At 42.7% G+C, this 17,415-nt stretch overlaps 1 protein-coding gene across 3 annotated transcripts; it reads left to right on the top strand.

The window, feature by feature from the left end:
- Positions 1-1,940: 1,940 nt before the first annotated feature.
- Positions 1,941-15,180, top strand: c9orf72 (C9orf72-SMCR8 complex subunit). 3 transcript variants are annotated; one of them, XM_076107747.1, is made up of 10 exons: positions 1,941-2,107; positions 3,015-3,519; positions 4,831-4,926; positions 5,451-5,515; positions 6,632-6,704; positions 8,186-8,302; positions 9,025-9,260; positions 9,392-9,449; positions 10,801-10,910; positions 14,376-15,180. In XM_076107747.1, the coding sequence occupies exons 2-10, from the start codon at positions 3,073-3,075 to the stop codon at positions 14,560-14,562; spliced, it is 1,389 nt and encodes a 462-aa protein (XP_075963862.1). In that variant the 5' UTR covers positions 1,941-2,107; positions 3,015-3,072; the 3' UTR covers positions 14,563-15,180. The 3 variants fall into 3 exon arrangements, with proteins under 3 accessions (XP_075963862.1, XP_075963860.1, XP_075963861.1); XM_076107745.1 differs by having other exon boundaries at positions 1,941-2,118; XM_076107746.1 differs by having other exon boundaries at positions 1,941-2,118; positions 2,951-3,519.
- The last annotated feature ends 2,235 nt before the right edge of the window (positions 15,181-17,415 follow it).

Here is a 17,415-nt window from a genome sequence, read left to right as displayed (position 1 = left end):
TCATAGAGGGAAGAGCGGGCAATGATGCAAACACAGCTGAAAATGTTGGGCAAATATTTCCACAAAATTAAAAAGGAATAATGTCAGCATTCGGAAAAAGAAAAGGAGGGGAAAGAAAGGCAGGAAGATGTGATGGAAAGAATATGAATGTGTCAAAGAATATTCCGTTTTATTTAGGGAAAGATCTCATAAGTCCTAAATATTCAGACAGCTGAACGCTCCCTTCAAATCCTGTCTGAATGTAATTAGCAGGCTATAGCTGAAGGGCAGCACAGTCACTTCATAACCACGCGCTTATGCCACACCAATATCAATGAAATGGTAACAAAAAATATTTTAAAGGAATAGTTTGCTTAGCTTACTCCCTTTGTTGCCGAGAGTCAGACGAGAACATTGGAAGCACTCTCATGTCCGTCCGTTAAATATGCAGCTAGCAGCTGGTTTAGCCTATACAGCATAAAGACTGACATGAAGCCTTCCAGCACTTCTGAAGCTCACCAACGTCCCACGTCACAACCTTTAGTCAATTTGTCCAAAAACTGAGGTATAAAAGCATCATTTTATTAAAATTTTTTTACAAAAGGGGTAATGTGCGGAACTATCTCTTGGGCGTGTGGTAGTTGATTTTCTTTGAACAGACTGGTCACAGATGAGGTTGGAGATGAAGATCAATTTTTCAGAATTCTTTATTGGATATGAATCATGGGAAGAAAAGCACAGTTTGCTGGACTGACGAATTTCTTCAACTCTCTGAGGAAAACCTTTATAGGCCTTTATACCCTCCCGTCAGATAGAAGTGTGTGTGTGTGTGTGTTCGGGGGGGGGGGGGGGGGGGTGTCAGTTATTTATTCTTCCAGGGAAAAATGGTTAGCACAGGCATGCCAGACATAAGTCCATATATGGAGATGGTCAGAACACAGGCATGCAGGACATAGGTCCCTATTTAGATAAGCGCTGACCCCACTGGGTCAACCAGATACACCTGTTCAGCCAGAGTGCGTTCGGTCACACAGAGTTTACAACAAAGTGGAAATATATACTAATTAGTTGTGTTGAGACTGATCATAAGCTGCTATAATATTACATACAATGTTATCAATCCTAACATGTATATACAGGAGATATAAAATATCTCCACAGGCGGGAGCAGTGACTTCGTGAACTCTTGTCGTCATTGTGAGGTTGCCAGGCAAGAAAGCTAATTTCCTAAAATGACAGGTCACCATCAAATGGGTCTTGGATTGCATCACAGCTGAGTGTCCAATTTCCAACTGTCGGTGTAATTGTGTGACATAATTAGGACTCACTGCTTGCAGGAGCGTTCACTCTGATGAGCCACTTCCAACGGCGGCATGCAGCCATCCCGTAAGTGTCTTACTGAGATTATTAGGAATAATATTGTAACTTGGTGTGAGCTCAAGTGTGTAGATGAATATAAAGCTGAGAAATGTGAAGGTATTTATGGATGTGTGAAAGAGATACGTTCCTTATGGTAAAGGAGGGCTGGTGTTTAAAATCCCGGTGAAATTGGAAAATATCACATGTATCCTCAAGGGAAATAACACAATCATATTAACATCTGTTTACACAGTTATGGGTCCCCTGGAGGAGGTCTGCAGCCAGGTACTCATGAGAGTTGTCATGAATGTTATTTACAGTGGTATATAGATGGAGGAAGGAAAAGGGGGGGAATCAGTAGGTCTCCAGTGTGTTGCTATTAATTTGGACTCACAGTGCCCTCAGAAGATGAAATCACAAAGGCAAACACAAAGTGTTCTTCCCGCAGATACATCCATTCGTATGACCAGGTAAATCATTTCCAACAACTAATTGTCTGCAGGTGGCCGCCCGGACTAAATATGACATCATTGACTCACTGTCCACTGCCGCGCTTCGCTCGCTAGAGGTCGCTGTGCAGCTCTGTCAACGGTGACGTAGGGCTGACGTACTAGGAAGTGTGTCGAAGACAACAACACTGCAGCTGGCTAACCACCATTCAAGCGTTGAGCTACATGCTAACAGAAAACAATGTAATGAGGACATATCAGCAAAAAACAAAACTCGTCCTCTGACAGACGCCGCGGTGTGGCCATTCACCACCGAAAAGGTGAAGAACAAGTAAGTCATGGCGGTGTTAGTTCGGCTAACGCCAGTTAGCGAGCTGCCCTGAGTTAGCCTGCTAATAATTATTGACTGGTTAGCTAAATACCAAAAATATTTGGTGCCTTACTTTATTTTTATTTTTTCACCGATGCTGTGCTTAAGCTAGTTCAACTACTGCATTGTCACTTGAGTTTACAAGACGTAATTATGAGCCGTGTTGTTGTTGTGTAACGTTAAACATAAAACATTTAAACCATATTCGGTTGTAAAAGCTGTCAGTATAAGGGCACATTGCTTGTTGCCGATAGACAGAGCCAGTTAGCTACCTGTCGACGAAACAGCGACACATCTTAAATTAATAGGGGTTGCTGGCAAATTCGGTGGAGTAGCAGTTGTATTTATGATTTAACGTTACATGACGCTATATGTCTGAGACGCCGTACGTCCAGGTAAGACGCCTAACGCAGAGAGCTGTATTGAAAAGTAAAAAGAGACATTTTTACTGAATAACGTGTAAGTATATTAAGCACGAATGCGGAATTCCTCAGAAGTGTATAAAGACTGGTACAGGCTCGTGGGTAAGCATTTTACAGACGTTTATTTTGCTAAAAAAATTAATTAAGCATGAAAAGGCCCCATATTGAAAGGAGTATGGCGAGAACTTCCATGTTTGTCAAACACAACATTGCCAGAAAAAGAGAAGTTGCTTTTGACTTTGGCTAACAAAGTATCAGCTGACTCCAACAACATCCCAAACAAATGACTTTCATTTCCACTTGAATCCTTTGGGTTTATTGGATTTATTTTCACTACGTGAGCTGAAAAATTCTGATCGTTGTGCTTTCAGAGGCGTTTGGAACAGAAGTAGAATCTACTCTTTACCGAGAGCTGATAACTGTCGTCTCCTGTAGGTGTCTTATCATTCACTGGGACACTCGGGGGAGACGGTGACATCTCCAGGCCCCTCCAATGTCCTCTGGCTGTCCGCCCCAGTCACCCGCCGTGGCGAAGTCTGAGGTAGCAGTGGAGGGAGAATGCCCGCTGCTGGCTGCCACCTTCGCCTACTGGGACAACATCCTGGGGCCGCGGGTGCGCCACATCTGGACGCCGAGGGGAGACCAGCTGATGTTCCTCAGCGACGGAGAGGTCACGTTTTTGGCCAACCACACGCTCAACGGGGAGATCCTGCGCAGCGCCGAGTGCGGCGCCGTGGACGTGAAGTTCTTTGTCCTGGCGGAGAAGGGCGTCATCATCGTGTCGCTCATCTTCGACGGCGAGCTGAAGGGGGACAAGAACACGTGCGCCTTGTCCATCGTCCTCCCGCAGACGGAGCTGGCCTTCTACCTGCCTCTGCATACCATCTGCGTGGAGAGGCTGAAGCACGTCATCCGCAAGGGACGCATTTGGATGCAGAAGGTACCCACGCCGCTCTTGCTGATCCCCCAACTTCTCGCTGTTGGATACGAGAGACGGCAAATTGTTCCCCCTTTGTACCCATAAACCTACTTTAAGACCTGATCCATCCGTAGGTCCTGATTTTAAATGGATATTAAGTAATCTATCACCTCTGTTTTACCCATTTGGGATTGCAACAACATTGCCAGAATAATAAAGTTGCAGCCTCCCAACACAGAGGACTGAAATGAGCTAATTAGGTCTGAGAGCTCCTACAGAGAACGCTAGTGAGGAGGTAATAATAGGGGGTGGAGAAAAAATAACATGACGCACAACACTAAAAATATATATATATATATCCTCGTTGCAGACACTGCTGTTAAAAGTGGGTCTACTAGGTTGAATGTCAACCAGCAGTGTGCACATCCCTGTTACTCCCTGTTACCTTTTGGACGGTGATCCTCTGATCAGACTACTCCCCCCCCCCGTCCCCCCCCCGTCCCCGTCACAGTAAATATTTTAGGAGGTTCTTTTTATCCTGCCTGATCCTCCCGCAGTTCGGCCTTTTCTGATGCTCTGTTACTCATCTTGTGTTGCTTTGAAAACGTATCTAAGAGTCCTCGTTGCTGCCAAGCACTGCTCACTGGCCTCATGGCTGGATATTGATCCTCAGTACTCACTTACTTTTTGGCACCACTAATGTACCTGTACCATTGAGTGCCAAAGCCTGTCGAGTACAGTTGGCATTGTGTCTGGTCAGAATAATAATGTTGTTACGTCTTGCTTCTTCTTTGATATTTTCCGATCTAGATCAGTATTTGTAGTTCTGGTACAGCTATATGTGTATTGAACCTTTTCAATCAACTGAATGTACCTTTAACTGAACATTTTTTAAGGAGTGTTTTATAATAGTTGCTAAATTACCTCAAAGCTTTTTCACAGTCCAACCAATACTGATTCATAATACGAGTTAAAAAGCTAATTAAAAACATGGACCCCTCACAGTTCTTACCAATATATGTACTGAGAAGAACATTTTACAATGAAAGTCAACAGTGGTCTCTGGAAGACGAACTTTGTAAAACTTCATAAATGGATCCAGCCGACTCATCAGTCTAGCTCTAATGGCTTTTCTTCTGTCTATCCCCTTCAGTGGTAACACCACAGTGTCAGTGGTGTCTTTTCACTTTGAGATTGAGGCTTCCAGCTCTCGACTGAAATGCACAACACGCCGTTTGAATCCTTAAATCGTCCGTCCCTCTCAGTAAACCGTCTTTTAGTGTTTTTCTGCAGTGCTTCACAGTTAACCGTTTCCTCTTCCCTCCACTTCAGGGCTACAACATCATCTCGGTGCTGAGCTTGGAGATCGTCCCCATCATGGAGCTGTTGGCCTCCATGAAGTCGCACAGTGTGCCGGAAGACATAAACGTGAGCGGCACACGCACACATCGCCACCAGTGATCAAGCGAACCACTAGAAACTGTAACGATTGATTCATTGTCCTGTCGGTGGCAGAATTAATAGCTTCTAGTTTCAGTGATTCATGGTGAAGAATATCTCTATTGAAAACAATCACATATGACTTTTTGGAAGAAGAAAAAAATAATTCTTTCTCCAACTTTTCAGTTCTTTTGTTATTTCACTTGTTCAAATAGTTTCTATTTCCAAGAGGTTTAAATTACCCAGGTTCCCCCCTGCCTAGACTACCACCCAGTGTGATTCAACACATTTGCTTCCTTCTAATATGCAAATGCGACAGAAAAAAAGAAGCAGCACAAAAGAATCTCCCTGGAATCCATCTTGCTGTTTCCTACATTGTTGCACAATGGTGCTTTTTTGCATTTTCATTTTCATCGCAGTGCCTGCAAATGTGCCCATCAGCACTTTTGTCTTTGTTGAGACCAATTCTCTTTTTTATTAAACGACTCATTTGTTTCGCTCCCGCTGAGCAGATAAAAGACACCGTGCTAAATGATGATGACATCGGGGACAGCTGCCACGAGGATTTCCTCCACAAGTAAGTGCTCTCCGGTACAGGCAAAGGGAAGACGGATGATGAACATCGCCCGTTTAACGCCCATCAAGCTTCCAATGATGACTAATGGCTCGCCACTTAGACCAAGTTTCCTCCTGAGAAAGGACCAAAGCTAAAATGGCCGTTAGTGTTGAGGGCCCGGAAAGTCCATTCCGGAGCTCCTGATTGCTCAGGTGTTGAGCAGGATTAGTTCAGCATCCTGTGGTGATGACAAAGCATCTGTGCACTGTAATTTAGTTACTTGGATCTGAAGGAGATTTTTAGCTGATGGAGCTTTTTAGTGAGAGAATAACAGACTTACTTGAAGCCCTGAGAGGGAAGTAAGTAAAGAAAAAACTTTTCTCTCTTGACTTTATGACTTAGATCAGGAATGGATTTTGCCAGAATAATTATTCTGAATTCCTAAAAAAATTAATAATTTGTGTAAAAATGAAATGTTTTGCCAGAATAATTTAATTACCTTCTTTCCATCTGTAAAAAGTAGCTTCTGGCAGTTAGTTTTTGTGTTGTTGTAATACTCGTTTCAGCCACAAATGGCTGAAGTGCACCACTACCCCATGTGTTAAATGGGGCTAAGTATTGATGGTAACGGCAAATTAGCACGGATTAAAATCCTACAGGCTAACACGCAATATCTGTAATTTGTGTAAAACTCGGCTCGATGAAAACAAGTCTGCTTCTAGTCCTATTTAGAACATTCAACCACCTTGAAAATGTTTTTTTTTATAGAATTTTCTTTTTTCTTCCCTCTCAGTGCTTCCGTACAGGCTAGCTGTACGTTTGAGCCAATGTAAGATTTAGCTTAAAACCAATCAGTTAATTTTCGTGACCATCAAATGATGACAGAAGGTCATGAAATTGACTTCTTTCCCTCAGAATATATTGAAAAGGTCAGAAAATGAACCAAACTACATGATTAAAACTGTAAATGTGATTATTACTAGGCAGATGTAACTCTCCACTGGCCCCTCTACGTAAAGCCTCATGTCCTCCTCCCTCCGCCTCAATCATTATTCCTAAAAGCTGTCGTTGACGATCAGAGCAGCGCTAATGAAGCTAATTGGTTCTAATTTGCATGTCTTTGTCTCCGTGGTTCAGGGCCATCAGCTCTCATCTGCAGACTTGCGGCTGTTCGATTGTGGTCGGGAGCAACCCAGAGAAAGTAAACAAGGTAAACGCTCCGTATTAGTGGCCGCACACAAACATATTTGTAATGCATCTACATAATTTAGAATGTTTTGAAGTGTGTTGTTTTGGAGCTTTAATGAGCCCCCCGTGTCTCTGTTTCTGCTCGAGCCGACACTTTGAATGTCTGTCTGGGCTTTGGCAGTTTCCAAACAGAAGTAACACGAGGAAGCTTATCAGCTTCTCCAAATGGGCACATATGGGAATGCAACGAAGAAAAGTTATCCTACGTACGCTGTTTGTTTAAGAGATCTACAGCAGGAAAACAGCTGCTAACGCTTTGCCCGATGAATATCAAAGGGCTGCACCGCCGTAATTTGTAGTTTTGTTGACTTGAGGCCCGAACTCAGCACCCAATTAGATCGTAAATTTTTATTTGTGTCTTAACAACAAGCCTCGAGCCTAATGTCACATTAAGGTCCATTACCAAAATGTGGCTGCTGTGGAGGGTTGAATCTCCCCCACCGAGAGAAGGCCGGAGAGCACGCTCCACTGTTTTACAGTAGAGTTGCTTCTTAATAAATCTACCCTAAACTGGTTTACAATTAAAATGTATTTAATCCTACTGAAGCTTATACAATTACAGAATGAAGTACACTGCTAACAGAATATATAATATATGATCCGCGCGGAAAAGCTATTCACTCGCGACTCAGCCTGGAAACACAGATGTTTCCAGGCTCAGAGCCGAGGAGAAAGAGAGTGAATTCCTTTCCAGCACTTCCCCTTACAGTTTGAAATCCCCTCCCTTTTGTCCATCTTAATTCCTATTGGCTAATTTCGGTTGCCTCCTCCTGGCGTCAGGCTTCCGAAAACCCTCGCGCGGGCACAACCTGCAAATGTCTGTCTAGAAGTCTGACTTTCCCTTGGCTATTCTTCACAGTTTAATACATTCAATGACTGTCTTTTATGGCTTAACACTTCTATGATAAACATTCTATATAAAGATAAGGATTTGCAACTTTTGGCAAAAACTTCACAAGTTTCACAAACAGATATAAAGGTGCTACTAAGATACACTTCTAACTACAAATCACTCCTACAATTATGAATCTTCTAATTATGTATTCCAAAACACTTCTAATTATGATTTCTTAATTATGAATCATTAAACACTTCTATTATGATTTCTTAAAACACTTCTAAACCCAAATTTCCTACACTGCTTTAGTCAATTTTGTGCTGAGATGTAGCTCCCTGAATAAATGTGCTGGCCTGGTCTTAAGCAGGGAGATTAAGCTGAAAACAAAAAGTAATTTATTTTCTGTCCGTGTTTAAATAGTAAACCTAGTACAGCGTGGTTGCATAAGGTTTGTACACGCCTTCTAATGGCAAATAGTTGCAACGATGTCACGTTTAAGCTGTTTTCCATCAACCGAGAAGCAGTTGAAAGCAAATCAAAGCCAGTTATTTTCTGAAGTGTTGAAATGTGACTGTTCTGGGGTTTTTTATTTATTTTTTTTGCAGATTGTGCGGACTCTGTGCCTCTTCCTCACCCCGGCTGAGAGGAAGTGCTCCCGCCTCTGCAAGGCTGACTCTTCTTTCAAATATGACACGGGCCTGTTTGTTCAGGGTCTGCTCAAGGTAGCCGCCAGTTCCCCTCTCATTATACCGCATGGTGACATTTGAATAGGAGCTTATTGTTCTGTTCTGCCTGCTCGTTTGATGTTGTTATGACCTCATTTCTTTTTTGTATGAATAGTTGCGATAATATATTTGTATTACTGCACTGCATACGATTCAGATCTGTTTCAATTACATTTTAATTATCTAACTGCATTGTTCAAGTTAAGGTTAAGCAAGCGATACCAATGTTTGTTTTTGTTGTTGGTGAATTCTACTCACAGTTCTCAACGTTACAATCACTTCTTATTTGCTGCTGCTTTGCGAGTCGTGTGGTCTCAACAGGAAGAGAACAAGAGGCAGCGGCAGAACACCTGGCGGTGCTTGTTAGTTCAGTCATTAAGACTCACTATGGTGCACGTCAGCTGTGTAGCGGAGCTCCTGCAGGACCGTCTTATAGATTTCAACATAAGATGCAGTGGGGAACAAGAGAAAGTGGCCCAGGGAGAAACAACAAGAACAAGAAGTTGGAAGCCGCGTGCTCGCAAAAATAGTGAAATTATTTCTTAGACCTTCTGACCTGCATGTAAAAAAACAAACAAACACAATACGTGAACAAAGAATAAACATCAAGGTAGCTTCACCATTCCTATGTGAGTATATCCACGGCAGATGCGTGCAAAGAAGCTTTGATAAATCGTTCCTATTGTTGTTGTTTTCCTTTCTTATCTTTTGATTCACAGGACTCCACGGGCAGCTTCGTCCTGCCCTTCCGCCAGGTGCTCTACTCCCCGTACCCGACCACGCACATCGACGTGGACATCAACACGGTGAAGCAGATGCCACCGTGCCACGAGCACACGTACAACCAGCGGCGCTACATGCGCTCCGAGCTGAGCGCCCTCTGGAAGACGGACAGCGAGGAGGACATCCCCCCCGACACGGTCATTCACACCGACGAGAGCTTCACGCCCGACCTGTGAGCCACGGCTCTGCATTTTTTTTAATACACTATTTTGTTTGCATTTTTTTACACCATATTTAAAGAAAAACAACATATAAAAAATTGCATGTCATATCATAACCACAATGTATTTTCTTTTTTTTCAGGAATATATTTCAAGACGTCATGCATAAAGACACTTTGGTGAAGTCGTTTATAGACGAGGTAAGAATACAGCAGCACCTTTTTTTTCTTCCATATTTTTGTTATTTCAATTTTAACCGAGTCAGAAGAAACGAGACAAGAAAAAGTAAACCCTTAAACATATTGACAAAAATAGTGACGTAGGAACATAATAGAGAACATAACGGCAACCATTTGTATCATTCTCGTCATCGTTCAGAGAAGTTGTGAAGCACTTTTGATAAAAGCTTTATTTACCATTGAAATCAAACAGCAGGTTTTGGTGCTCATAACCCACAATAGGAATATGTTAGTTAGGAATATATGAAGATTAGACAGTGCTTAGATGTACTCATTTAACATTGACAATAATATAGCTTTTTATGGAAAGTGAGAGAAGAAATATCTGCTTGTCCATTTTTTTACTCTGATCGGAATTGTTTTTCTCTTCTGTGCTTACGACTTAAGAACAGGAGAGCAAACAACTTATTACGTTATTGGTTTTCATCTGGTAAAAAAAAAAAAGGTTTGTGTCCTTTCTTGTCAATATTGGCCACAAGAGGCTGAAGTGCACGACTCCCCTCTGTTCTAAAGAGGAGCAGAATACCTCTCAGGGCTTCCATAGAGATCAACTGAATGCTCTTCCACACCAAGTTGAGGCAAATTAGATGGCACATATCTCAGTATTGTTAAATCCAGTTACAAGCACCTGCTTCTTATTGCACAAGATTAAAATGGCATACCAGAAATACACCTGTTCTGGTTCCCTTTTTGGTCAGCTGATGAACCCTTAAAAAGTCCGACTTAGTAAAAATGATAATGAACCAAATTTACTGAGGCAAGAACATGGTGGAAAAGCTAAGTTATTTTGTTGCCTATTGTATTTATATACCATTGTTTATATCCATTTCTATTACAAATTGTGTTTGCGGCTATATTAGGTTTGAAAATAATTTACTGTGAAAGAAACTGCTTTCAAATAAAGCAGTTTATTAGCTCTGAGTGAGTAGAAGTAGAAGTGTTAGATTTATTATTTTTGGCTCCCCATGCCGTCTATGTTTTTGTTACTGCGCTGTATAATAACGTGTAGTTGAAAGTGGCAGATGCATTCTCATAGTTTGAACACAGAGCGGTCCTTCTATCAGGCTGCAGCGAATACTTGAACGATGCGCCCCAAACCTCACTGATACAGTCTCCAGTGCACCCTGAAACACAACGGTACAATGTGTTCCCACGGGGTCTCGACCCGTCAGCCGTTCGTATGCAGGTGCTCCCAGAGTTACAAGTTCCTCTCAAGACAACGGCAGTGTGTTCCTCTCGGAAGGTCGGCACAAAGGAGGGACATTAGGGCTGTTATTCCAGACTACTAATGGACGTCCTGTGTCGTACCCAGGTGTTCATGCTGAAGCCCGGCCTGTCCCTGCGGAGCACCTACCTGGCCCAGTTCCTGCTGCTGCTCCACAGGAAGGCCCTCACGCTGCTCAAGTACATCGAGGACGACACGTAAGAGCTGCCGCCAATAACACTTTAATCGCAATAACAAAAAGGATGCTTGTTTGGCAGGAAGACCACGACACTCACACACACACACACACACACACACACCCCTCCATATCCACAGAGGAAAAACAAATTCCCAAATCTAAATAGCAGAGCTGCTAATTCACTTGCTGTGCGCTATTGTTTGTGCATTGACTTTGCGCTGCAGCCGCTGACCTCCTAAACACCCTAAAGCCTTATAGTCTGCGGCCCCCGATGCATCACGCTTTCACAAGTTTGGAGTCAAAATATATAGTCCTGTCAGAGGGGGGGGGGGAGGTGCGGCAAGCTCAAGGGGACAAATGACCAAACACGGAACGATAGGGAACTGACGACGTCGACTCCAATTGAGAAACCGTCTTTAGTCCCGGGGTGAGGGTCCAGGTTAAAGCAGTCTCAAGTTGTGTTCAAAACCAAACAATGTTGTGGATGCAAGGAAGAAAGAGTTGAATTTATGATCAGACTTTTTTGCAGAAGAAGTAGTACAAAGAACAAAGGCACTATACTGCTGAGCGGTAGAGGAAAAAACAAATCATAAGATCAGCTGAGTCATCCTTCACCCTGTGCAGGTATGACTGTGATGCAGTTGACTTTATGGATATGCACAAACACAGTGGCTGAGGAACCGTAGCTGCTGAGTGTTGCTGGAGTACGGTGAAAGGAACCGGGGCATAGCGAATGGCAAGATTACATTACATCGTCCTCTGGTGAAGCGCCTTGTTCTATTACGCTGTTGCTGAGCTGGCGACAACTATATGAGGCTGGAAAGATGTAGAAATTACAATGTTTTTAAATTAATAACCAATAACCGGCACATCTACAGTCATGATCTCCGTATGTTCCTCTGTAACACCAGAATAGCAGCCGTGTTCCAACACGCTTTGAGTTAAACACACGAGCAGGGGTGAGGTCAGAGGCGTCTTGATATTACCTTCCTCCATTTCTGCCCTTCAAAAGGGGAAAGCCACAACATATTGATGTTTGTGGTGAAGGGTTTGTACTTAAGTCGAGATTTGATGGGAGTCTGACTCACCAGATGTGCTTTTTGGCTGCGTATTTCACGTGGCCTTCTCCTCCTCTTTCGCCAGCTTTGCACCGTCGTCGCTGCTTCAATGTGCTGAGCCGCGCCCACGAAGATTGTGATTGGTTTAGAAAAAATGTAAAATACGAACAAGGCAGAGTGTTTTTTTTTTTTTCTCACAGCGCTGCAGATATCTGGTCTGGCTATGTGGAACTAATTCAATAGAAACAGAAACATCTCAGACCTTTATTGGTTGAGGGCCCTCGTCCTCATTAAACAACTATTCATTTTTTTGTCTAATATTATAGACGATGATGATGCACGACTTTTGGTCGGATAAAACAAGCAATGGGAAGAACTTCTGATGGGAAGTCTTTTCACATTTTAACAGTAGATTAATCAATAATACAAATGACTTCTTCGCTTGTGTATGCCAAAGGATGCCTTTTTAACGACACCGACAAAATGTGTCCCGCTTGATAGCGAGTCACGCTCACAGGACTGCTTTATGATGGTGATTGGTGTCGGGGAGAAGCTGTGACCAAGCGGCTGCGCGTCGAGCCGCGCGGGGCGATGAATCCTCGCCGTCGTCCCAGACTGACGGCTCCCTCCATCTACACAGCACGTGTTTTTGGGGAGGAAAATAAAAATGTGCCGGGCAGGAAAATGATGCACCGCGCACACACAACCACAACATCTGAGATACCCTCATCATCATCAAAGCTCTAAATGATGTTTTTATGATCGGCATTTGATCACTGACAAGACACGCTAACTCCCCCGCTGAGGCGCAGAAATGAGACTGTATGCCAGGTGTCAAGGTGACCTGGTGTATTTTGATGGCCTCGCGCCAGTCTTTGCTTTAATGCGTTCACTTCATGATAAAAACAATATAGAAACCAGGAGTAGGGCTTTACACCCTTATAATAATCGTATCTAGTCACGCTACAGTCACGGTTACAGTAACTACTTTCTGGCACGGCTCTCAACGCCCCTTCTTAAAGGGATAGTTTGGATTTGTTTTTTTTAAGTGAGGTTGTATGAGGTACTTATCCACTGTGAGTGTATTCATTACAGTAGCTGGCACGCCCCCCCAGTGTGGAGTGCCTTGTACCGGAGATAAACAATATAAAAAACTGGTGCTGGTACTCCTGTCTGTTTCTCCAAACTGGGGGAGTGCCAACCGCCATCTACTGTAGGTAATACACCGACTTTGGACAAGTACCACTTAAAAACATCCAGCTTATCCCTTTAATTCCTCTGAGACACTTGTGGCTCACCGCGTCTTCAGCTCCTCGAAATTCTTTCCACGCTGCTGTCCCCGCCGCGACCCGGTCATCGCGCCATCTGGGCTCGACTCATCTCCGTCTGTGCTCCCCAACAGTGGACTGACCTTCCCACTCCTTCAGGGCAGCAGTCGCTCCCGGTTTTAGTTTCTTCCCCTTCTGCACGATTTGGCTTTTTCTCCCGTTAATGGAAGAGTGAGGATACCAGAGCAAATGCGTCAACAAGTGCGTAAGCAGTCAGGACTATTTGTAACTTCTGCTCCCGGCGCGTCTTACTTCAGGTTTTGAGACCATTAACACTCAAAGTACAACGTATTGGAACACTGCAGTACAAACGAGGTGACACAGCAGTACGTGTTACACTGGGGTTACTAAAAGTGGCCGCATTGTTGCATCAGTAAATGCAAACACTAAGAAATACACACACTATGGCTCCATTAGTTTCTGTCACATGGTGTTTCCAAACCGCACGCACGTACCGTGGCACCATATGAATAATGTTAGAGCTGCACTGATGAATATTTTACACTTACAGTGGATCAAATGTGTAACGTAGGGGGGGGGGGGGGGGGGGTAAAGTATACTATGGTTACACATGTTTGAACTCTACTGGGAACCATGACGGCACAAAAAGAAAATACACAATTCTTCTAATCCTTTTTTATTTAAATTTTTTTAATTAAAAATTCAATGTGCAGTCATTTATTAATATATATATATATATATATAAATTATAATACATGTCTTCCCTTCTTTGTTTCCCCCCTGACTAAATATTTCAGTGATTTTGAGTTCATAGTTGGTGTGTGAACATGTCTCGCTCCAGAGGCGACACCAACCACACGTGCAAACCCAGTATTTAGGTGCTGGCGTGAGAGGATGAAAGCGCTCTTGTTTATGGTGCTGCTAACAGCCTGAGGTCGAAGGGCGCGCTATCATACAGGTTCCTCGACAACATTGTTTATGCTCAGCATAGCGGCATACATAATTCATCGTGGCCACGGCGCTCCCGTGCACCAGCTGCGGCCCCGACTAGATGCTAAATGCAAATCCTTCTGACCCCGAGCGTTGTAGGCCGTTAGCAGCTACACTACCACGGTCTCCCCTCTCCGCTCTCCACAGGCAAAAAGGGAAGAAGCCCTTCCGATCCCTGCGCAACCTGAAGACGGACCTGGATCTGATGGTGGAGGGGGACCTGAACGTCGTCATGGCCTTCGCAGAGAAGCTGAGGGCGGGGCTGCACTCGTTCGTGTTCGGGAAGCCGTTCTACACCAGCATGCAGGAGCGAGACATGCTCATGAGCTTCTGACACCTGCACTTTTTACACGCTGCACGGCTACTGGAAACAGATGTCGTATTGTCTTTGGTTTGTTCTGTTGTTACATCAATGCATGGCAACCATTAGCCTGAATGTTTGTTTCTGCTTTGTTGAAATGAAAAGAACACAAACACGTTTTTTGCCTTTTTTTTTTTCTTTGTCTTGATAAATTCAAGGCATGATTTCAAAGACTGATTGTTACAGCTATTATGAGCCATCAGAATTAAAGTTCTGATACATTGCCTTGATCAACTGCAAGCATAATGTGAGTTTAATGTTTTAAGATAGCCAGAATAATTATTTAAGTGTTCTATGCCTTCTGTATTCATTTATGGCGTTGAAATCGGTGCCCACCAGGACATTTGCAATTTATTTTAGAAATCATATTTATTAAAACACGAGTTATCGGTGTCTTTGTTGCCTGTGTTATACAATAACCTCAAAACCTTTGAACTTGTGAATGGCCTGTTTTTTTTGTTTTTGTTATTATTTCTTTAAGAAGTTAATGAATGAGCCTGTGCACTGAATTTGAATAATGCTGATCAAGTGACATTACAAAAAGATTGTAAGTAATCACAAAGATTTCATTAAAGTAAAAGAGAACGGTCATCGAAGTCTCATCACAATCCTTCCTAACGAAGCACATCTGACTGTGTAGCTGACAGTGAGTGTCATTATTAAATGCGTTCGGCCAGCTGTGCATAAGATGGATTTGCATTTGATTCTTTCTTTGTTTTTCCTCAGGACAGACCCACGTACTGGCTGTTAGGATTATCCGTCTGTACTGGTGGGCTTAAAGTCAAGCGATCTAGTTGATATGCTATATGTATTGCTTCCAAAGGTGCAAATTGTTTTCTGGCAGTGTAGTACGGTGAGGTGATAATGGTCTGCCATTTTCCCTACATTTACATGTGATTTTGAATTCAGGACATGTATGCTCCCGCTTAGAGAGACAGATACTAATACCACACCTTTCCCGCCACCACATGCTGGATAGTTTCCTCAGTAGTTGTTAGTTATAATCAGGATTTTTTTTTTTTTATTATCAATATGCTGAAATCCATCTTACTCAAACATCACTCTCCAATTGTTTTCTGGCAAGCTCAATGTTGGCTGACCAACAACCAAGATGTTAATCAACAAGGTTAATGGAACAGAGTGTGCCAAATGTGCTCTCTATATTTTTCTTTTTTACTGCAGGAGGTTTTTCAACATTCACTACACCATGTCTTGATGTTACAACATCTGGCAAAGTGTTGCGTGAGTCACGGTGGATGAAGATGTCCTGTTGAGATCATGTGGAGGTGTGCGGTGTGTATTGAAAGCAGCCGAGAGTGATGCGGGAATGAGTCCTCAAACCCAGAAATGAGTCAGTATTTATGCAGTTTCATTTCTCCCGTCTCGAGGTCAATGGAGTTTTTGGGTTAGATGCCTGAAATGAGGTCTTTGGTTAACACAAGCCTAAGAGATTTTAACATTTTGTTCTACGATACGTCGGTAAGTACCCCTCTCGTGAATTTTTAAGCTTTTACGTGTCTTATAAAAGACGATAGCCAACAAGTGACCAAAGTTCATTTATAGCCTAACGTTAGCTTTTGACTTCTTGATGACATTGACACTTCAAAAATCATAAAAGTGGTGTCCATTTGGGAAGACGATCTCGCTGGACAAAACGTCTTCAGTATTATGAACATTTGTTTGCCAGAGAGCTTATTTTCTGCAATAATCTAAAATAAGATGTGGTTAATGATGTCTGTGAGGAAGCTGCTTTCTCTAAGCCACTGGATGAAACAAAGGCAGCTTGAAGATCTTAGTCTGTCTATAATTGCCTCAAGCTAGAAAATTCAAATTAGTTGTCCTCTCGAGGACCTTGAACTGTTGCATATTTAAAACAGGAGGGGGAATGAGCCAAATAAGTGAAGGAGCTGTTAATTACTAATAGGATATCTGTATAGCGACTGTATCAGGGACCTCCGTCAGGAATTTACTTCACAAAACAGGAAAAAAGAATTCATGTGAGATGTGGTTTCTTTTAAAGCCACTGCCAAAATAGGTCGGTCTTGAGGGGACGATTTGATTGGCAGGGAAAAGCTTTGAGCCTGATGTTTGGCACCTTTTCAGTAAAACGACTCCTCCGTGTTCTTTGTTGTTGTGACTGGAGGGAGGGCATGACAACAGGATCCTACATGAAATAGTAGAGCTCTGGCAATTCTTAGAGATAAAACAGAAGTTGATGTTGTAACCGTAACTGTTTCTGCTGCTTTGACACAAGATTGTTTTTAAGAGCAGATGAGAATAGATGTCAATGTTGTCACTCATCTTGTGAAACATCTGAACATCCACTAGATGGATTGGCACAACCTTTTGAACATCATGGTTCCCAGAGGATGGATCCTAATGAGTGATCCCTCAACATTTCTTGTAGCTCCACCATGAGGTTGACGTTTGTGGTTTTGAGTGAAATGTCTCAACAACTGTTGGACGGATTGCGGGGAAATTTGGCACAAATATTCTTACCCCCCTCAGGATTAATTCTAACTTCTTTGATTCTCTGACTTTTCATCTAAAGCTATGATCAGTTCAGAATTTGCATTGTCCAACACTTACATCAGCCTTAACTTACATGTGTAGGAATCAGCAAATGTTAGCACGCTAACACGCTAAACTAAGATGGTAAACATGGTTATTAAACCTAATGAACATCAGCATACAAGCAAATAGTCTCACTCTTGTGGAATACTACTCTTTGCATGTATCTAACCAAAGACTATTGTCAAGGTAAGTTTAAACTATTTACAAAACCAACATTCACAAATATTCATTACACTCTCTATTTCAAAATGA

This window comes from Anarhichas minor, unplaced genomic scaffold (assembly GCF_050575085.1).
Source record: "Anarhichas minor isolate MPS153535 unplaced genomic scaffold, ASM5057508v1 ptg000040l, whole genome shotgun sequence".
NCBI classification, from domain to species: Eukaryota; Metazoa; Chordata; class Actinopteri; order Perciformes; family Anarhichadidae; genus Anarhichas; species Anarhichas minor.
This window is presented reverse-complemented; position numbering and strand designations above follow the sequence as displayed.